The sequence below is a fragment of the Anguilla anguilla genome, chromosome 16 (assembly GCF_013347855.1).
Source record: "Anguilla anguilla isolate fAngAng1 chromosome 16, fAngAng1.pri, whole genome shotgun sequence".
Classification (NCBI taxonomy): domain Eukaryota; kingdom Metazoa; phylum Chordata; class Actinopteri; order Anguilliformes; family Anguillidae; genus Anguilla; species Anguilla anguilla.
In genome coordinates, this window is record NC_049216.1 from 20,635,837 (window position 1) to 20,659,246 (window position 23,410).

The window sequence follows — 23,410 nt, forward strand, 5'->3', positions numbered from 1 at the left end:
ATTATTCTTAAGGGAAACATATTATATTATATTATATTATATTGTATTATATTATATTATATTATATTATATTATATTATATTATATTATATTATATTATATTATATTATATTATATTATATTATATTATATTATATTATATTATATGAAAGATTGGTGTTTGATTGTTTTATTAACAGTTTCCTGTCACAGAGCTTTCACATACAGATTATAATTTAGTCCTCCAACATGTGATAAACCTGTCATCCATTGCATAAGTACAGTAACTCTGCATCCACTAGGAGGACCCTGCAGATGTTGTTGGAATGTATCATCTCTATGGTTATAAGAGTGTTCTTTAGCTCAAAGAACTGACTGACTCTTAGTTTGCTGTACCCCCTTCCCTCCCCCTGCAGATTGATGCTGTCTCTCTCTTCCTGCTCTACCTGGTGGAGATGATCAGTTCTGGCCTTCAAATCATCTACAACACTGATGAGGTAAAACTGGATCGCAGAACCCTGCAAAGACCACATCCAAGCTGGATTTACCCCTTTACAGCAAAATTATGTATATAGTTGTGGAGTATAAAACTATACAGAACCTGTGTTACCGTTTTCTCTAGTTTTATTCTGTGCTGTAAACACTGGTGTGAAATAATAGCCTTCTGATCTGCCTTATGTTTTTTTAAGCTTATCTGTAAATTATGTAATAGGACATCCTGTTGTGAAACAGTAACAGTCAATTTCCATGGATGATCCAAGGGCGTATATTTACTTTGTTTACTAAAACAACAGTTAATGAATCGTGCCAGCTATTTTTTCCCAGTGACAAGTTATTCTTCTGCTATGCCTGTGTGGCTTTACTGGCATAGTGATTGCCAGAAAGGCAGCCTTCATTTGCATTTTAAAACCCTGCTTATTGGACTGTCTAACACAATTAAAGAGCATGAACATGACCATTTTTATCCTTTTATTAATATAAACCATATCAAATGAGCAGGAAATGGGAGTCATTATTTGTGTTATTTCCACTTGCCATTTCCTTATCTCATTACCCCAGCTGTGGCACTTTTCCAGTACAAAGTTTCATCTTTCCCACCCACCTCCGTGGATTCATTTGTCCACTGACAGTGAGGGGAAAATCATGTCTCAGGGCACCTGGGGGCCTCTCTTCCCACAGTGTAATGCTGATGGATGTTTCCGGATGGGTCGCGCTTCCCTGTGCAATGGAAGTGGGGAAAAAGAAGAACAATCTCTGAGCTGTTGTGTTCTCTCTCATGTAAACTTCCTGTTACAACCTGCCCAGATACTGCAGAGAGCACAGAAAAAAAAAATAGAAAACCTTGAATGACCGAGGGCTGTTAACAGTCTTTGAGACATGGTAAAGCTGCTGGTGTTATTCATCTACTCCAGTGGAAAATAAATGGAGGAATCCTTCTCTTCTGCAGCTGGGCTCCTCTCCTCATCTTCTCCAACCCAGTTGAACACACTTGTGGGCCTTTTCTTTGTGTTAAAGCACTGTCAGTCATCTTTCCTTTTCCCCTTCACCAATTTGCTCATTCTTGGAGCACTAGTGCTCAGTCTTCAAATGCAGTACACTTAAAAACGTCCTCCTAAATCTTTAGCAACACATTTGGACAAGTCTTACATATGTACGTACACTGCAAAAAGGCTGGAAAAAATTAATAAAGACATAGCAGGAGGATAAAATGTCAGTTAATCAAAGCATACTGCAGTTTGTTTATTTATTATTTGCTTGGTATTATGGAGTCCTTTTGTTGTAAAATAACATAACATAGCATAACATTATGATGAGAACAGGCCATTCAGCCCAATGACGCTCTCCATTTTCCTCACTAAATTGTACCTAGTGCTTTGATTACCTACAGGCTAGATAGTATCTAACACCGTAGTAATTTCAGTATAAGACCATTTGCCTAAATAAAGAGACACCATTCTAGTGAGATGTGTGAGATGAACTGTTGGATTATCTGAGATAAAAAGAAAAAGGACCAAACAGGTTAAGTGCACATAGTTGACATTGCTTGTAGTCATTGTGCTGAATATGTGAATGATCTGTGATATACCGTATCTGTTTACTAAACTAAACCGGTTTGTTATAAAATTCAGCCATTGTCCAAATATTTGGATTATTCACAATTAATTCACTAGACACATTTATGTAAGTCAAAGTAAATCCAAAAGCAGTCCAAAAATATGGGTGTGTGTGTGCATATGTGTGCGCATGTATGTGTGAGAGTAAAACCAAATTCATTTGCAAGACTTCTCCATGATTGTTCTGTGTTCTTCTTATGATGCTGAAAACCATTAATTTCATAATTTTTGTAATTACTGATGTGCTTACATAACGTGTTCCAACAGTGCTTAGGCCTGGACCTGTCTGTCAGGAATTTTAAATATGCTTGTTATTACATCTGTGTTGTAGTTATTGCTTTTTGTATTCATATTCTGGTAAATAAAGATCAGTTATGAACCTCTGTGTCTGATAAAATGATTGTATGGAGGTCCAAGTCAGGCAACATAAACAGAGTGGAGTATATGCTGTAATTAATAAAGGAGTTTGAATTAGTAAAGAGGGGCAGGACATCACTTCAGTTGAACGCAATAAATTTAAGACATTTTCTCATTTTGTTTGAAGGTATCTTTTATACAGAACCTGGTCTTCTGCGTGGAGAGAGCATACAGAGTCCCTGACTTTGGAATGTGGGAGAGAGGGAGCAAATACAATAATGGGAGCACTGAGCTGCATTCAAGGTGATAATGATGTTGCTGGCGATGATGATGATGATGATGATGACGATGATGATGATAATGATGATGACAATGATGATGATGATTTTTATTATTATTGTTATTTTATCATTATGAATTGTAACGTAGTGTGTCATGATCTCAGGCTCACAGTGCACAAACAAACCATGTTCTAAGAATCTATTAGAAATCTGAAATTTTAAATAAAAAGTATTGTCAGTAATGTAGAGGACCTTAACACACATTAGACACAACAATTGATACATATGTGCATAGGGTACCAACAAAAAAAACAAGGCATTAAAATGAAAAGTTGGACACTGAGGAAGGGGGAAGTCCTTAAAGGCACATATTGAGAATTGGCATTATGGTGGATCAGTTTGGCAAGCTTTGAGAGGGGCCACTACCTTGTTGTGATAGACAGAAAAGTCAATGTTGGAAGTGATATTCTGCTGGGGAGAAATCATTCAGAGCGCACAAGACGGAATGTATAGACGTTGGGATTTATGAGCGTGCTGCAAGAGTGATCTTTTTTTTAAAAATGTATCGATGTCCCGTCATTTGAACAGTAGCTCTGCCTTATCCTTCATGTAGGTCTCATAATGATTTTCCTTCACCTGAAGCTCTGCTCTTTTTAAAAGCTATGAATTTCTAAGGGCTTTTCATCTTGGCGGCATCTTGGCACAGCCTCTCTGCTGAGGAGGAAAAAAAAAACTATGCTGTGTCTGTGAACAGTTGTGTGCCATGATGTGTAGATGAGTAGAATCAGGTGTTAGTGCTGGGCTATAACAAAAGCCTGCACCCACACTGGCCCGTTTCAGACAAGACTGGATGCCCCTGCTCTTGTATGTCTACAGGCTTCTCCTGCCCTGCCTCCGGACTATAAGCCTGATCATAAAGGTGCATTATCTTGACTTAAATATGGAGGCTGTGTCTGACTCCCTATAAATTTTTGAACGGTGTTCCACAGTATTCGGGCTCTGTAGGAGCAAGCTCTAAGATTTTGTCAAGCCATTAGATATTCTTGGGATTACTAAATAGCCTGTATCTTGAGAATGAAGTTACCTTGTTGGCTTATTGGGTTGACAAAGGTTAGTTATGTAGACTGGCGCAAGTCCATACAATGTTTTAAAAGTCAGAAGCACAATCTGTAAATCTATCCTCCACTTAATCGGTAGCCAGTGAAGCAATGCTTGCACTGGGGTAATATGCTCATACTTCTTAGTTATAGTTCAGATTCAAGTGACTGCATTCTGCCAACTCTTCAGTGTGGTATTAGGGCAGCCAAATAGGGCATTGCAGTATTCTTACCTAGACATGAGAAAAACATGAATCAGTTTCTCTATACAGTAGTCTGCCTCTTATCAGACCCCCAAAGGAAAACAGACTGTTTACTGTGCTGACTGGAAGTCAGGACGTGTGATAAAGAGACTGTGTTACGAAACATCCTACTGGATCAGCATTATGTGAACCTTACTATTGTTGGATAGCCAATGTCATGCAGAACAAGTTGGTGTCTTTGGTGGTGGGGTGCGGACTAAAGATCTTGATACCTATAGGTTAGTGCCCAGCCAGATACAAAAGTTAACCCGGTGTGATATGTTGACAGAGATCATCGGTCTGTACTGTTTTGTCACGATTGTGGCCTTATTTGATGACTTGGTGTTTTGCTTTTATCTTTTGGGTATAAAAGTGGAAATGTGAAATGGTTCGGGAGGCTTGTCAACACGGTCTCCTGCGCATATGCATAAGCATATAGGCATCCGTCTATGTACACGCCTATGCAACGTTGTATCTTGCCATTATTAACGTATTGTACAATAAACTGCATTCACTTCAACCTGGCATTCCTCTTTGACTCTTACCACTGCTCACGTAGAAGGTCCTAAAATACACCCTGTAGTCACTTGCCGATACACTGGTGTTGTAACAGGATACACAATTGTATTTACAGTATACAGGCTACACAAGCCAGAGGTACGGCCACGTCTAACAAAATGGATAGCTATTCGTTTAGAGCCACACTACTGGCGGACAACAGTCTCATCCATCTATGCATAACTGTAACACAGAGGAAAGATCAAAACATTATTATGGAGTCAGATAATTGAGATGACATTAAATGAGTCCCGTTCCAGTAGCCCCAGGTAAAATTACGCACGTTCCTTTGCCATTCTGATACTTCTGCTTTTTTGTGTGTCGGATAAGTTTCTTACAGACTGCGATGGGATAAGTTCTGATTTGTTACAGATGGTGACCCCGATACTGTTTGGTGTGTCTGAGAGGTTTCTTACAAAAATAAGCGTTGGTTGCCTGATTTCAAACATAATAAGGAAATGATCGGATAATGCAAGGTTATGGAATGTGACAGTTACGATTCACAACATTGATAGCATGGGATAACACTAGGTCTAATGCATGGCTACAGTACTGAGTAGGAACACAAATATTCTATACAGAACCAACAATAATACAGGCAAAGGCTGCTGCTCAGTGTACTTTATTTCTTGTTGGCTTCTTTACGGGTCTTCATACGATTAATTTTGGCGAATTAGCCACTTCAAGAACGTAATATAGACTGTAGATCGGTGACTTACTTTTTGAAAATGTGAAAATAGATTATAGTGATTAAGATTAAGTTTTAGTGTTATTTTTGCAGAACTGAGTGGGATAAATGCAGCAAAATGCCTCAATTCCAGTTCAAACCGGAAGTGATGAGTCAGATAATTGTAGCTTTGAGTGTTGCAATGAGTGCTTGCTTTTTTTTTTTTTTTTTTTTTTTTTCAACAGTTCTGTTGGGCTTGCCAAAGCAGCACTTGAAGCTGTCAATGGATTCAACCTGTTTGGAAACCAGGTACTTGCTTTACTTCCTCATTCTTATTTCAAACTTATCTCAAGCACTCTTATTCTCATTCAAATCACCATGGTGAACGTTTTGAAGGTGACCAAGATGACTATGATGAATATGAGCAGAAAAAACCTCAGACCGTGAGAAGGGTTTTTTAGTTCCTTTTTGTGGGCACAGTGAATAGGAAAGAAAATTCAAAGTCAGAAATAGCGATTGTATCTCTTAGTCTTACATGATTTGCTGTAGAATTTGCTCAATATGAACTCCTAAAAACATACAATACCTTCTGCCAAAAAAAAATGGAAAAATGGAAAAAGACCAAACATTACACAACTTTCAGTACTCTATTCATCAACTAAAATAATTTAATTCAAATAAACCCTTCAGTTTAGCAATACATAGCCATAAATTGACATTTATTTAATTTGCTCCATGTAACTTGGCTGTTGTGAGCTCCATATACACCACATCTAGGAATCTAAGGATCCAATGAGAGTATGTGTGGGGGCTGCCAGTGCAGAGCAATCATTTTTTTAGCTGTTGTGAGGCCCGCAAGCAAAACTCTAGTTTTTTTTGGGATTCCTTGAAGACAGACAAATGTTTTTCCATATCGTATCCCAATCAATGTCAACAGCGAAGCCTGAAAGGTCTCGGTTCCAAATGATGTCATTTGAAAGGGGTTTGTAGGATGCTTGTAGGAAGAAAATGTATAATTTGGACACCAGACCCCTAGTTAGGCCTTGGGTGCACAACAGCTTATATAAGAAATGAATTACTAATGGCTGTCCCCAAGGAACTCCATGGGCTGGCAGTGATGATCACATCAACCTTGGCACACAGACCCAAAATATCCTCTTTATATTGTGCATATTACTATATTATAAAGTAACTGATTGAATGGCACTGAGTTTAGCATCAGAATCTTTTCCCATCTCCTCGAGGCGTAACAGTTGTGGCTCAAAAAATTGGCATTGTTTTTCCATGCAGGTTTCAACTATGGTGATCACATTGGTGCGAGTGCTAGTCTTCTCCGATTTAGCAAGGGACAATAACTGTGTGGATGACCTTTTTTTTTTAAACCGGCTCAGTCATCGTCAAAAAATTAAGAACCTTAGCTAAACAAAAAAAATGTTTGAAAAAGAATACTTTTTAAAAATTCTGAACAGAAATGAACCAGAAAGGGAGAGATCAGAGGGTTTAAGCGGCCATCTTGTCCAAGCAGTCACGTGACTCAAAAGTAAATAATAATGACAGCAAAGTATTATATCAATATATCTGTAATGTGAAAAAAACACAACAAAACCCTATTACACTGGAACAAGGGACTAATGATACTCTGCCTTTATTTGTCAATAGAGGCCTGACCTCTTTGGACTGGGCTTTGTTTCTGCTTGTAAGGACTCAAAATCTGTGAGTCATCTGATGGGTTTGTTGTCTTTCTGGCCTAATTACCAGAATGACGTTTACTCCACTTCGTTGCAAAGAGCGGAAGGGAATAAATGTGACGAGTGGCAGGAGCATGCAAGGCTGACTCCACAGGGTCCTATGTAAGTCACAGCCAATTTCACTGCAGCCCACAAACTCGTGCAGCACGCAAATTACTGTCGGTGGTCAGCTTATAAAAATTATATCCGCTGACGCATTTGTCTAGGTTGAATAATAAGCTCCAAATAGGCATCTATGAATAAAACATCATACTAGGTTAGATGGGAACTGTAGGAAGAGTACACTAGAAACTAAGCAATAGAATACTGTAAATAATAGAATAAATTGAGCAAATTACAAAGTAGGCCTTTATATCGTGTGTTTTTACTTTATGGGAGCGAATGGCTTATTAGCACACCAGTATTGCCATGTCATAAAATTGATTAGCAGCTCATAGACAACTGATGGGAACAGTATTAGAATTGATTATGGGTTGGAATTTATGACTGTGGGTGGCATTGCAGTAGGCTAATCCCCTACTCTCTTATGTACTGGAATGTATGATGATAGCTAAGATGTATGTTAACAAATCAACCTGCTGCAATATCATTCTATAACAAAATATAACTTATTTTGTTGTTTTATGCACATGATGTACTTCAGTGACATAAATAATCCTGAACATCACTTAAAACTGTATATACCAGCTCAGACATCCTTTAGCAGAAATATCCAAACAAAAAAATAAAAATAAAATAAGGATCAAAAAGTAGGCCAAAATTCCATTTGGTCAGTTATCAGGACCTGTCTGCTGACCGTTTGTAGTGGTGAGTACAATGTTTGCACTTCCTTCTGCCCACAGAGCATTTCACTGTGAATGTGCCTTTAAATCATTTGGGCAGCTGCTGGGGGTGGCATGCTTGTGCTATGGTGCAGAGTCACATGCACCAGCAATCATTTCTTTTCACCCAGTGGTCTGCCATCTTTATTAAGCCCTACTTAATACCCACAATATGTAGGTGAAAGCATGGCTGTGCTTTTAATCTTTCTGTACTAAATTGTGGAAAATGTAGTATAGAAATGAGATACTGTATTTCTCTTATTCACTTTTTATGTATGTTAGATTTTACTGGTAAATTCTGACCATTATTATCAACATTAGAATGTAATACTCATTTTTATTTATTTATTTATGTATTTATTTATTTTTACTGATTTTGATATTTGTTATTTGTCTATATTTGCACTTTTTCATTGATTGTACTTAAATCCCATGATAATAATGGGGATGAGGCACATTATTAAACAAATATTGATGATAAGTGCTGCATTATGTATGTCTTGGTCATTTTTTTTCTAGGGTTGCTCTTGGTCAGTCATTTTCGTGGACATCGATGCCCACAACCGAAACCGACAAACTTTGTTTTCCCTGCTTCCGAGAGAGTCAAGATCACATGTAAGTGACCACGGGGACCAATGACTTATTTAAGAGTAGCAGAGACTGGTGTTTCTGCGTAAAAAAATGAAATGCACAACTATTTACGTACGAAGAACTGAAAGTCCCGGGCTTTTTTTTATTTCAGTGCTTCTTTTCTCGCTTCAGCACCCAAACACCATTTATAAATCAACTTGAATCACTAGAGCATGCTGAATCTCTTCCTTTTTTAAGTCACAAGTATACCCAATGCAACGCAAATGCACCTGAAAAGGCTTCAGACTTTCTTGAAAATAAAATAACCTCTATTACTTCCCACTGTGAACCATTAGGGTACAGAAAAGATGAGCTGTCTGTCAAGAGGTAGTAAATGAGTTTAATTAGGAATAATTAAATGAAATCATTTTGAATGGCTTTCCTTCCTATGTAATTCGACCCAGGGGGAGGGGGGGACGGGACTCTGAGTTTATGTAATCCATTTCAATATCTGAATTATATGTGAGAAAGTAACTAATATACTGTTGAACACGAGGGTCTGATATGTGGAAATGAAAGAGCATTTCACAAAAAGCATTTCTCATGCTTATTGAACAACATTTTGACTGGTGAACATGGACACCTAGTGACATCTCCACTCGACCAACATTTTGTCTGTCCGTTTAACCCCTCATCTCCTGAAGAACACGGACGCTGCCCTCCTGCCTTGCATCACCTACCCGGCCTTTTCTGTGGATGACGACGCCCTCTTCAGTCAGACCCTGGACAAGATCGTGCGCAAGCTGAAGGGGAAGTACGGGTTCAAGCGCTTCCTGCGCGACGGCTACAGGACCGCCAATGAGGACAAGAACAGGAGATACTATAAACCTGCGGAAATGAAGGTAGGCCATAAGCCTTGCCCTTTAAAATGTGCTTAGCCAAAGTGGCCATTCATTCTAATCACCTTTCTCAACTCGTTAGCCCTCAAATTCAGAATTTTAAATGCAAATTGTCTGTAGCCTAGAAAGAATGCATTCAGTCCGCTTTATATATATATATATATATATATATATATATATATATATATATATATATATATATATATATATATACACACACACACACAGTCAAGATTTAATTCCGTCGTTTTTGCTGACTGGAGCTATACACTTATTGAATATTATATTATTGGATATCTTTAGTAGTATATGCCGATTCTTAATTTGGGGCAAGACATCTGCTTAGCACTTAGCAAATGGTTGCTTTAGCTGTGGTCTTGACCTCTCAGAATTAATGAGCATTGGTATTCTACCCTTGAGCATGGTACTCACTGTGGATAAAATACTGCAATAAATATTCAGTTGTAAACAGATCCTATTTACAATACAATCTACGTAAGTTACCCAGGACAATACATACAATTGCTATTAATTAATTAAATTCTTTAGTGATGACTTTAATTCAATAAAGTGTTAAGTGATAAGCATGTTAGTGGCTTTTAATTGATGTAATACCTGATCTGTAACTAGGGCTTGTGATGATACACTGAGAAAAGCTGTTTAGTTAATGTCAAATAAAACCAGAGAGGTGTTCACTGAAAAGGTAGGCATTCCAGCTGAGAAATTCCATGTGAGCATCGTTTTGAATAAATTGATAAATAAATAAACTTGAGTGTTCAGTTAACATGCACATGTTTTTCCAGCATTATAAATATTTTGTATGACAATATTCTCCGATGGAAGTAGTATAACTGGCTTAGTTCTTTTCTGTTTGTTCTCTGTGATTTTCTAAAAATGAAACAGGCAGAAGCAACGTCTCTTAGAACGGCTCTGATGTAAACAGGATCGATCTTGCCACTGGCTACTTTGTCTAATGACCCTGCGGACAGGATTTGTGCCAATATCTTATATTTTTACTGGAGGGCTAAGCAGAATGCTGCAGTGTCTTTTTGTCATCCCTGTATTGCCTATGTCACTGCTAGACTCCTCTTAATTAGAGGGTTGAAAATGAATAGCCGCGCGGTGCATGTTCCCATTATGCAAACCTCTAATACATTGCAATTGGAGGTTCTGGCTTAACTTCTGGACCAAATTTTGTGGTGCCCCAAAATGCCTTACCTGCAATATAAGAAAAGTACACTGCAGATATGGAAGACTGGAAGAGCTGTCAACCTATAATGGCACAACGCACCGTTGTCATTAATTTCTCATTTATCACTCATTACCATGGAGATTGTCTGCTGAGGTCAGGCATAACAATAGCACAGCTTCTCATTATATCATGGAAGAGCTAAAATACTCATCGACTGAAGGACAGAGGATTTCACTAGACATTAGCTGAGCAAATGCTGAATTAATAAATTGATTTTGCTGATGATCCCAGTTTAGTATGGCAAAGTGAATAACATATTTAGCATTCACAATATTAGATTTTTTCCACAATAAAATCATTTCTCTCACTTGAAATCTACTCCAAATGAAATTTAAAACAAGTTTACGTTGAACTCATAATATTTTATTATAACGCCTTAAGTCGCAGGTTTATTTTAGGAATTTATCACATTTTTTTATCAGTGAGTATCTAAATACACTCTCAAAATATAGTTATTATTATTCATTATGCTTATGAATATGGTGTAGACCTGATTTTGAATAATACATATGGCATGTGAAAGTGTGGGATGTGTTTGACATGTTGATGCAGGTTGGGAATTTGATGAAAACTTAAATCGGTGGACCTCAATCAATGGTTAGTAGACTAGTTAGCTAATGACCTGCTGCTGCCAGTGGTTGGAGAGGGAAGTGGCAGGGGGGGAAGAGGGAGAGGGAGGGGGAGGGTGACTGGCAAGGGGAAAGCAAGCTAATTTCAGAAATATTCTACTAGTATGTAGCATGAAATATATAGCCATTTAACCCTCTAAACATCCATTTGGTTACAAGGTGTTTTTTTGGAGTCTCCAAATGGCCTTTTTGGAAACCTAATTAGACATATCTAAACAATGCAGAATGTTATTTTTTGGTGGTATTCAAATTTTAACCAGTATTTGTCCAGTGTTGTGGCAGTGGCTCATTGTGTATCTAAAACTATGAGGCACATCCACAAGCATCTATATCAATTTTTTTTTAAAAAGATAATATTTTAGGTGAGAAAAGATTTCCACTCTGTTTGAGCTTATGCTACTCTCTTTCAGAAACATCCAGAGTAATTCTAACTCTTGTTAAGCAAACTCTCAGGGGTTACCTTTCAGAACAGACCCGGATTATGCCTGTGGTCGAAAGGGTTGAAAAATAGCAACAATATTATTTTGCTATGTAATTTTCAGGCTTGTGTTTGATCCAATATTTATATTCTGGACGGGCTTTATTTATAGATCCTGAGTTTGATGATAAATGAAAAATAATAACATCAAGGAATAGTAGTGTAGCAGCAACTGGCTAGCTATCTAGGAAGTGTTGCATATGTGTAACACTTCCTTGTGATAAGCAGCTATTCTACGATAGCGCTGAAGAATAGCCAGAGTTCACTGTGATTTGTGTCTTCTGTGTTCTGAATTCCCGTGTTCATGTTTAAAGCTGCACTGATCTTGTGCATTAATAAATGAGTGCAATGACTCAAAGAGTTGATCTGTCTTAGTGTCTTTCACTGAACTCGCTACAGTATGAATATTTCGTTATGTGTTATGTTTACCCTGAAAACTACCGGAGGCGCATTTAATACTGCTGTTGTTGGTCATTAAAATGTATGCAATCACTTCAAATCCAATGCATAGCCTCTGTCAGAACATGTAGAATCAGATGTTTTTAACTGTTTTATTATGCAGAACTGCACCATTTTATTTCTGTGTGCTGTATATAGCACAAGCACAAAACCCAAGGGATTAAATAATTACTTTTTGTTTTCAATTATTGTGACTATTAGTTTTATTTTGTTTTGAACTGTGATGATTTGTAAAACTACTAAGGTCAAATTATGGAAGTGGTTCAGACACAGATGACTAAACTAAAGCTTAGTCAATGGTACTGGATCAAAGATGTGGGCTTTTTGTTGCTACTCTATCAGCCATTGTGATAGAGTTTAAATCAGTATATCAGAGCTGCGATTCCAAACAGCCTCTGTGCTCTCTTTTAATTACTCAAGTGCTCTGCGGTTCATTATGCACCACAGAATCAACTGAATATCTGTTTTCCTAGGAATGTAATGGAGCAACAAAGAAGCCTTATATTATGTTAAATTGTATTAGTTAATTTGCCTTGGAAGGCATTGGCACATTTAGAACTGGTAAGCATTTTGACTCCGTGCATCTGTTTTTTCCTCAGCTTTTCGACGGAATTGAATGCGAGTTCCCCATATTTTTTATATACATGATGATTGACGGTAGGTCACATTGACAGGTTGTGATGTACTAACTGTACATGTGCAATGATTAATCAGAATCATTCTAAAGTAACTCATGAGCTTAATTTTCAGAGGGCCTTTCTTTATGGCTCTCTGTCTTTATGCCACAGTCTGCATTTTTTTAAATTCTTGTGCCTCAGCCCTGAAGTGATGTGGTAATTAAACTGTTTGTTTCAAGCAATTAATTGTGCCAGTGATGTATCTTTTCTCCCTGGAGTTGAAATACATTGCCCTTAGTTATTTTCTCTGCTGTTATGTGTGGTATTTACACGTGGATGTATGTATTGAGAGCACTGTGATTTAATTCTTATCATGTTTTTTTGTGTGCTGTGTTTGGCAGAATTGTTTTACTCAAGAATTTAATTTTTTTTTTAAAGAAAAGAAAGGCAACAGTTGTGCTGTTACAAAGAAGAATCCAGAATAAATACAAATAGCAGCCACTTGATTTATTTTGCTTGCATTCTAGGCGTGTTCAGAGGGAATACAGCTCAAGTCAAGGAATATGAAGCCCTACTGCAGCCTATAATTTTCCAGTCCTATGAAGGTAAGAGAAATACATGAACCTTTAGTTCTGTATGCTTTTGTTTGCATTTATTTGAAAAGCACTCACATAACCCCCCCCCCCCCCCACAAATCAAGGTTCTCACACTGAAGTGGGTGCACCTTTGGTGCAATGAGCCTTACTGTGAGAGATGTAAGCACAGTCGATGATTGATACTCTCTGTCAGAATAAGACACCAAGCACATAGCTGTGCCTTGTATGAGCAGTTTATCCTCTGTGAAGAACATAAATTCACGATACCCACCCTGTGACTTGAGCGTATTTCACACGTCTCCACAGGACACGCGGTCATCCCCAAGTACTACTACGTGCCGGCCGACTTTGTGGAGGGCGAGCAGAAGAAGCATGGGAGCCAGAAGCGTTACCCCAGCAACTCGGGACGGGACGGCAAGCTCTTCCTCTGGGGACAGGCCCTCTACACCATCGCTAAGCTGCTCGGTCAGCCCCCTTTAACTGAACCTATATTAGATTTAAGCAGCCTTGGGCATGCGAGGTTTCATGAGCTTTAGTCATTAAGCTTGGGTTGTTCTTCCTTCACCTGTTCTGTTATTATTTTTGCAAGTCAAACAATCATTTTTTAAGTAAATCAACTATCTTTATCTTATCCTTGAATGAGGGAATAAAATATCAAGGTCAGGATTTGTAGGGCAGGAAATAGTTGTGGTAACTGGGCAGGAACAGCATGACTTGCCCATGTTTTAATTATGCTGCTGTGCAATGACTTGTTTCAGTGGATGGCCTGATTAGCCCCAAGGAAATTGACCCTGTTCGCCGCTACGTGCCACGTGAAGAGCAGAGGAATGTCAACCTGAGATTCTCCAATCAGGTATGGCGTTTACAGTCATGTGACTCTCAGATGACAGGCCTTCGTGTCAAATTAGAAACAGATGTGGAATGCAAATGATTTTGTGTCATTTACCATATGTTTATTTGTACAAAGTCAAATATATTCGTCTTTCTTCTTGCATATACATTCACACCTTTAGACTAGAGGACCACAATTGTCAATAAACCTAAACCAATTCCAAAGAAACTCTAACCCAATTAACAAAGCTACTAACCCATTAGACATTGGTATATTCACACATTTTTTGCATTCCTATGTAACTATCTGTGCTTTCAGTCATTTGATAGCATATTTAATCAAAGATTTTGTATTGAGTCATGAATAGTTTTTCTGCCCACATCAAATTCAATATATCATCCAAGCTCTGAGGTCACAGACCAACCTCACCCAATGTGGTTTCAAAACATCCTCCATTTGAAAGCACAGCAGCAGCCGGAGAGAGGATGTACACGGTAATCTCTGTAATACACATGGCTACATTCACACTACGAGCAGCAGGTTAGTTCCTTTGTGGATGAGTCTGTCATTCTTCCCTCTTTGAAGCATACTTTCAATTATGAAGGGATTTTTAAACAAGGTTATTGGGAAAAATTCCAGGGCACTGTAAGTTCCAGGTTCAGACACTCGCCCACGTATTTTGCCTTGCAGTTGGGAGTTGAGAGGGAAGAATCGGTTTGTCCAGCAGCAAAGCAATCAATCAGCCCCTTTCAAAGAAAGGCATTGGAAGCCCCATTTAACGGTTAGAGTGTGGCATTGCGCAGGTGTGTGTGGGTGAGTTGAGGACCCTGCCCCAACCCTCGCCCACCTAAAAGTGTCTGAGCCTCTCCTTTACCTGTGCATTCCACTGTGTGGAAAGGATAAAGATACATGTCTCTTTCACAGATTAAGGCATTTACCTGCAGTTTGTCATGACCCTAACACAAATGAGAAGTTGCAGTAATAGATTCTAACTAATGAATAGATAGGGGTGTTAAAAACACTTCTTGAAGGCTCAGAAAGTTTCTGAGTCTTGATAAGAACTGCAGTGTGACATGGCGCTTAGAGAACTTGGCTAAATGCTGGAATGAGCAGTGCTCTTAGACCTCTGTGTAAAGCATTTGGCCGAAATGCCATGATGATTTTAAGTAAAAGTTATTTTAACTCACATTTATTCCCTTCCCTTCTTCCACAGAGTGCCTCAGTTTAACCTTTTTGTTTAGTCTAAAGCAACAGCTATGGTCCTCTCTTCCTCTCCTTCCCCACTTTCTGAAACCCAGTTCCATGGCAAAGAACAGAGACTGGTATAACCTTCATCAAAAATCATTTCTAGTTATTTAATATTTGGCATCTAGGATAGATACTGGTATTTACTGTATAAAATGCTCGAAAGGTAAAGGCTTAAACTATTAAAAGTGGTCTGTTTATTTATTTGCTAGTTCCAGAAAAATCAGTGTATATGAAATGATGCCATTGATTGCTCCATCTTGTGGGCTTTGTGGCAATTCATTTCCGCCACAGTGGCTTCATTTCATACTTAGTCTGAGTTACTGTGACAATGGACAGTGCTTAGCATGGATTTTGCTGTATAAGTTAGACACTGCTGGCTCACATGGAAACCCTGACGGCACTTGGCACAGCCACATATAAACCATTACTGCTGAAACCTGTAACCTGCCTTCAAATGCTTGTCTTCCATCTCTGTCATAAGTAATGGTGACAAATAAAGAGACTTGCTATTGATTTGTGTTCAGGGACTGATAGCATGAGTTAGTTTGCCATGTATGTGCTGAGAGCTGTTTTCCGTTAAACAGAGTGCCTTGCAGGAGCAGAGATGAACAGGGGAAAAGAAAAATATATGCCTTTCTCTTGCTGTGTGCTATTATTGAAATTCTGGTAGTTCTTTTGCACCAACAGTATTTTCATCAAGCTTTCTAATCATTGAAATTGTGTAGGTCTTTTGTTGTTGTGTGATTTTGATGCTTTTTTTATCAGACAAATTACCAGAGAATAAAAAAAAGACATTTTCTTTGTTGGATAGCAATGCAGTCAAAGACTTTGACAGACATTATACTAGAAAAAGTCCATACAGACAACAAAAGATCTGGTACCAAATGTGTGCTTTAAGGGACAGAATCCTGTCCTTAACAGGCAAGATCAAGACAGCATGTTCAGAATAATTCATTGGTGCATTATATTGAGACAATAATGCACTTCAAGATTTTGGCTTTGCGGCTTTTTCCAGTGTGTTTCTGAAATGTCTGTGCTGAGCTTGATCCACAAATTGAACTGCTTACTGTTTACAAGCTGTCATTTTCAGTAGTCAATTCAAATAGACCACAGCTGACCTTTTAGAACACAGTACTTGGGGGAAAAAACTTATTTTTGGAACGATAAAAATGCTCAGCTCAGGAGTCTGCAGCTTCTGTCATTGGAAGCTCCATCTGGCTCTAAAGCCATTTTGTCTTTGTATCTCAAGAATGTTTCAAAGGAAGGACAAATACCTTCATCCTGTAGGGACATGCATGTGTCTGGTCGAAGAAATAAGTGATTTTATTGGCTAATACCAAGTTCTGCTGTAATGTTCATTTTGATTTTTATTTCTAAATCACAGTAAACATAGAAGCTCAAGGCATCAGTGTTCCCAGGGAGAACGAGGTTTTGAAATGAAGTAGAAAGCCATTCTGCTTCCTGCTTGCATTTGGGGTGGTAATCCTCACCCTGACCTTTTGGTCTTGCATTTGTCACTATCAAGTTGTGAGAATTGATGGGACCATTATTGCTGGTACATTGTTCTGCATTTTACCATATGATTTAAACAGGCACCACAATTAATGTAGTGGCATTATCAGGTTGTTTATACTTCATGCATACTAGGCAGGTTAAATTATTTAGCCATACTCTACATAATAAAAGTACTGACTACCTATACTGGTAAATTTGTTTTGTGTTTCTATACTATGATGTTGACTACACATATGTCAATCAATATCCTTTTGATATTTGATATTGGCTGTAAACTCTGTATTGACTTGGCTGTAGCTCAATGTCACCACAATATATTTAGACAGGTGTTACATTAAATGTGGCTGTCATTGAATATAACAAGGAACAATTGCTTTGGTTCCAGCTGGGCTGAGTCACATTTGGTTTAGTTGTAAAATTCCCTATTCATCTAACATCACAAGTGTCTGTTACTGCTTTGTTAGACATATGGGTTGTTGGAAGTGTGTTTTTATACATGAAGGAAGGCCATAAGTCCAGACACATCTGTATTATGTTATACGAACTTCAATTCCCTACATCAGTAATACAGGCAGGTAGCTTTGCAAAGTATAATTACTCACACAATAGGACCCTGAAGGATCCAACTGAATTTCTATAAAAGCATGATAATAAACCGTTTGCTTTGCACATCATACATTACTTGTATAGTAAAATGGTTTCTATGGTAATCTGAATGCTGCTATATGATAGTTCAGTGTCCTCAGCATGAAGTGCATTTTATTTAATAAACCTTGAACTTTAATTCACCAGTGCTGCTCTCACTGTCATTAACAGATAATTGTGGTTATGCTCTGAAATGGCATTACCATTAAAGCAAGCCATTTTTAGGTATGAAAAAATGGTGGTAAAAAAAAACTAGTGTACTCAATTATATAAAATATATGTAGATTTATTCTCTGAGCCCGTCCCCATCAATTTGGTGTTTCCAGGGGGAACTGTCCAATGTGTAATTAAAGGCTTCCGCAGTTTTGTGTGGTCAGTTCAGATCACCTGTCAGGACATTTTATGGAAGTGGGTGGAGACTTAAGGTTTTTATTTTACAATTAATTTGAAGCTGTGCTAACACACACATGCGTGTATCCACACACACGCACATGTACACGTGCACATACATATAAAAATACAAAAGCACACACGCACACCCAGTAATGTTACAATTTGTTTTGCTGGAGCAATATTTCGTATTGCACATATGCACATTTATGAATCAAGAGTATAGCTGACAAAAGGACTAGATGCAGTGGCGCATGTAGATGCAAAAATAAAATATGCAATAGAAATTTGACCAATTATAATTTCCTATGTAATTGAAGCACATCATCTAAAGCTAAAAGCACAATCAATCTGCAGAAGTAACCTATTTTGCACCCTACAGTGTTAACACAATGGGCAGTAGCTTACCTGACAAAAGTCATGATAAACCAATAAGAAAATATTTGAGGGTTGATAGAGAAACATCAGAATACAAGACATGAAAGCAGAATTTGGAATTTTGTCAATCATAATATGCATTCAAGAGGCATAACAAAATTAAGAACAGAGTTTTTAAAATGTTGAGGTGCACAAATGTGAAAATGCTTATACTATGCAAGAATGAGATTCAGCATTAGCTATACAAGTATTAAATGGATGCATGTATAAATTCTCTGAAATTAGGTTTTTGAACCAGGTCTGGTTTGCTAGTATGACACACCATTATTTATTTTTGCTCCACTGCATGGTAAATTGGTTTGTCAGTATTAAAGAAAGGTTCATATTTTTACCGCACAAGTGATGCATGCAAAATACATTCAATTCATTATTGCAAAGTCTGCTCAGATGTTTTAATGTATATGCAAGGCATGAGGCTTGTGCTGAATAAAGCTTATTTCATTTAACCACATACAGTACTTGGTGGGCCCAGTTTACAGCATGCTGTCCTGATGCTAGTGCTATCACCCCAGTCATCCATGTGCACATGAGTAACAAGATGATCGTTTGTCTCACCTGAACAAAGTATAAAGACATTTAAATGAATTACACGCAAGCTACCAATTGAAACATCTGAAGGTCAGCTGTCACTATATTCATTTCAAATTGGCTTTTTTTCTAATCCCATGTGATGGAAATGGAATGTAGATGTTTCCCCCTGTGTCCCTAGTGTCAGTAAACAGCTCACTGAGTCTAGCTGCACATTGTCATGATTGGTTAATATGCTAGGCAACTCAGATATGATTATGTATTATTATGTTATATTGTATAGACAATGTTTGACGTTACTCATTTATATACTGTAACTAGGAATTTGGTGAAGGTCAAGCATATGGTACACAGTGCAAGTATCCTGCTGGATATAAGAGCAGTACTACATGTATTTCCTAATGTACTGTGTATGTTTACATGTATTTCCTAACATATTTTACTTGGTGAGATAACTCATATTCACATTCAGGCTTTGAGCTGTTGTGCTGTGGATGAAATATGTTGGTTGTCTTGAATGTCTTCAGATCAGTTGAGCCCAGTATTAATGCTATTCATTTGAAAATTCACAACAAATGGGTTTGAATTCTTGTGACTCACCCAACTATACACTTGTGACACGTCTTGTTTGCTAATGGGAAATATTTTGTCAGTTCATCCTAACAGTTTAATTGGAATATTGAAAATGCAAATTGCTTGAGTCAGTGAAAGCATCACAACCCTTGATGTATTGCATTTTCCTCTGCTTATCTACAGGTCTCGCTGGCAATGAGTATAGTGCAATATTTGTTCACATTTACGAGACTTTTTTTTGTGTGGCCATACTCAGCTTATTAATGGCATTATCATGTTAGTAGCAATGGAGAGAAATTTTGCATGAGGTAAATGGTGACATTTTAGCATTCTCTGATAAAATAGCTTGGGAACTCTATGAATAATGAATGAACACAACAGGAGGATTTCCTTACTCTGAAAACACAAATACAAATTAAACATGAACATAGACAGTAGTTTTTTTAAAAAATATCATTATTTACTGTCTGTTAACTTTGTGATGCACTGCAAATACTGCATTTGTTTTGTGTGTGTATGTATAGTATACTTTATATTTGTGTGTGTGTGTGTGGGTGTGTGTGTGAAGGAGAGTGTGTGTGTGTTTGAAAGAATGTGTGAGTGTGCGTGCATGTTTGTGTGTGTGTATGTGTATGCGTCTGTGTGTACAGTATGTGTGTGTGCCTGTGTGAAAGAGAGAGAGTGTGTGTGTGTGTGTGTGTGTGTTTCTGTGTGGTTTTGTGCGTGTGTGTATGTTGTGTGCGTATGTGTATGTGTGTGTGCCTGTGTGAGAGAGAGAGAGAGTGATCTTTTGTTTTTGCAGGTGTAATTTGTCTGATTGTTCCTTCACTACAAAGCTCACTTTTGCAGAGGATGTTATTATTCATCATTGTCAGGGGTTCCTGGCATTATGGGGGTGTCCTCCTTCCCGCTGTGCCCCATGCCAGCCCAGCTGTGCCACTGTGCCACAGCCCTCGGGTCTAAAGGTCACTTTGCTTTTGGCTGGTGTCAGAAACTCTGCAGCACATCTCCTGCTGAAAGCTAATAATCTCTACACAGGGAGGAGAGGATGAGTCGGTTATTTTAAGCCAGAATTTAGCCGTACTTGTGTTTTGGGCTCTGGTTTGGGGTCAGGTTTGATGCACTCCTATGTGAGAATCTGCCGTTTCAGACAATACTGGTTCAAAAGTAAAACTGAATGCACACCTTTTTTTTCACACACATGCCCATGTGTCATATTTTAAATGTTTTTGTGGAAAAAATGTTTTTATTTTTTATTTTTATTTTTTTAAGCGAAACATTAATACGCCTGTTTTCCATTGTTCCATTGTTCCATTGGAGGCTTCCGTTGGCAATTAATCAAGTGAGAGGCTCTCTCCTCTGCCTGCAGTGAGCTCTGCTGATTATAACGAGGGCGATAAACCTTCTCTTTTTGTCAAAATATAATCACTTCCCCCACATTCATTGTCAAGGCTCCAACCGTGCGAAATTAAAGACACAGTTAGGAGCGATAAACTGCCATCACACTGGCACAAAAGGCACTCTCAGCATCCCAAAACCAAGGTTTTTATTTATTTGTTTGACAGAGGCTAAAACATGTTCCACATTGTAAATCAATTATTTAAGATGAGGCTTATTGTACATTAAACACACAATGTAAACATTTCACATTGGTCCGATTTCAGCTCTCATAATATCAGCTCAGTACAGTTTTTGCAAGAGAGTACATCTGTGTTCAGCAGTTTTTATTTATTTATGCCAGCGCACATATACATACGTGTTTACACAAAAGTAAATGCCATAACTTTATATCAGAAATATGTTTATGACAGTCCTTTATCAATACTACATTCATGCATAGATGCATCTCTCTCTCGCTCTCTCTGCCCCTCTCTCTCTCTTCTCAGAGTAGCATTTACCATGCTTTCCTCTCTGTTCTTCTGGTCCCTGAATGAACTGCCCAACAGGAGCCTGTGCAGATTTACAGCCTTCAGTCCCAGGCCACACTCTTATCCTGCCTGCACTTCCAGACTGATTAAATGCTGTTTTAAACCTTTCTAAGGGAGCATGTCTGGAATCCTGTCCGGATCTTCAAAAACTATATTGAGGCCCTGTCTCTTTGTATCTGTGCCCATTTAACTAAGGTGCCTTTATGGACTTCAACGCAGGGTGGACTCATTTCGGTTTATGTCTGTTTTATTTGTTTCCAGGGCCCCATTGAGAATGATGTGGTGGTTCATGTGGCTCTGGTTGCTGAGAGTCAGAGGTAGGTTCAGGTTTATTTTGTTGCCCCCAAGGTGACACATTTAAAAAAAAATACTTGTATTTTCTGTAAATTTGTTATATTCTGTCTAGACTAACATATTTATCTGCCTCTGCTAAATCTAGCCGATAAGCCATTTTTTTCTTTACAGATGTGTGTGTGTGTGTGTGAGTAGTAGTAGCAGCAGCAGCAGCAGCAGCAGCAGCAGTAGCAGTAGTACTGTCTTTCCGGAGCTGTGTTAGTTTGCGGTATAATTCTGGCTGCTCATTAAATCTTGGCCCAGTACTCAATAGTGATTTATATACTCACTCATTTACTGTGCTGTGGGTGAGGGGTGGTGCCTTTATGAGGACATGTGGCCAACAGAAGCCTATTAACCAGCTGGTCTCTTGATTTTAGACTGCAGGTCTTCCTCAACACCTATGGCATTCAGACCCAGACACCCCAGCAAGTGGAGCCAATCCAGATCTGGGCCCAAAAGGAGCTGGTGAAGGTAATGCAGTCAATAAATGACTCAGTTAGACATCCATCCATCCATTATTTATATCTGCTTATCCTAGTCAGGGTCATGGGGGCTGCTGGAGCCTATCCCAGCATGCATTGGGCGAGAGGTAGGAATACACCCCGGTCAGGTTGCCAAGCTATCGCAGGGCACTCTCACCATTCACTCACAAACTCATACCTATGGGAAATTTAGAGTCACCAATTGACTCAGTTAATCAACTATATATTGGTTAGCTCAGCAAATAGAGTAAATTTTGATGAGGCTCAACCTGTGGTGGATGAGTCAGCAATGCTTGCACACAACCCTGCATCAATCTATCAAATTATAAAAGAGAAAAGGAAGGGTAGAATGGTCAAACACCTGACTCTCAAGTCAAAGGTTTCCACTTTATCTGCATAAACCTAGATAAATTGTTTATTAACTGTAGTGCTTATGTTTTTCAAACATTGCATGCTGCAGCAAGTTATAAATACACAGTGATGCAATCCAGCTGAAAATATGATGAATGTACTTGGATTTTTTATTTTATTTTTTTTGCCATTTTTCTCTCATTTCCCCCCCCCCCCCCCAATTTAGTCGTTATACCAATTCCCCGTGTGAATCACGGTTCTGGACGATGGGCTATCCTCTGTCGGTCTGGGGAGGGTGTAGACTACCACATGCCTCCTCCGATACATGTGGAGTCGCCAGCCGCTTCTATTCACCTGACAGCGAGGAGTTTCACTGGGAGAGCGTAACGCGTGCGGAGGTTCACGCTATCTCCCCCAGATCCCCTCCCCGCTGAACAGGTGACCCGACCAACCGGTAGGAGTCGCTAATGCAAGGATCAGGACTCAAGTCTCTGCGGTGGTAGGCGAGTGCTTATACTTCTACACTACCCAGACGGCCCCTGTGATGATTGCACTAGATTAAACTAGATGTATTTACTCAAGGGGGTTGCTGAGTGGGCCATCCCGTTAAGGTGCTGTTCTAGTGCATGGATGAGCCTCACGGTTTGGTATTGAATCTGGACCGTGCCTGTGCCCGCTGTGGCCAGCTGGGCGAAAGGAGGGTGTCAGTTGGCCAGGATAACTGCCTCTCAGGACAAATCAGTTATATATTGATATTCCTCCATGAGTGGGTTGAAGACT

General features: G+C 38.7%; 1 protein-coding gene across 5 annotated transcripts in view; it reads left to right on the forward strand.

Annotated features, from left to right (window-relative positions):
• LOC118214964 (phosphorylase b kinase regulatory subunit beta-like) overlaps positions 1–23,410 on the forward strand; it is a 52,557-nt gene that overhangs the window by 15,232 nt on the left and 13,915 nt on the right. For all 5 annotated transcript variants that reach the window (XM_035395277.1, XM_035395274.1, XM_035395278.1 and 2 more), the window contains 11 exons: positions 396–476; positions 2,638–2,753; positions 5,541–5,604; positions 8,384–8,479; positions 9,139–9,336; positions 12,751–12,808; positions 13,296–13,373; positions 13,671–13,829; positions 14,123–14,217; positions 21,723–21,778; positions 22,175–22,268. In XM_035395277.1, coding sequence (XP_035251168.1) covers positions 396–476; positions 2,638–2,753; positions 5,541–5,604; positions 8,384–8,479; positions 9,139–9,336; positions 12,751–12,808; positions 13,296–13,373; positions 13,671–13,829; positions 14,123–14,217; positions 21,723–21,778; positions 22,175–22,268 — 1,095 coding nt within the window. The remainder of the gene's footprint in view (positions 1–395; positions 477–2,637; positions 2,754–5,540; positions 5,605–8,383; positions 8,480–9,138; positions 9,337–12,750; positions 12,809–13,295; positions 13,374–13,670; positions 13,830–14,122; positions 14,218–21,722; positions 21,779–22,174; positions 22,269–23,410) is intronic.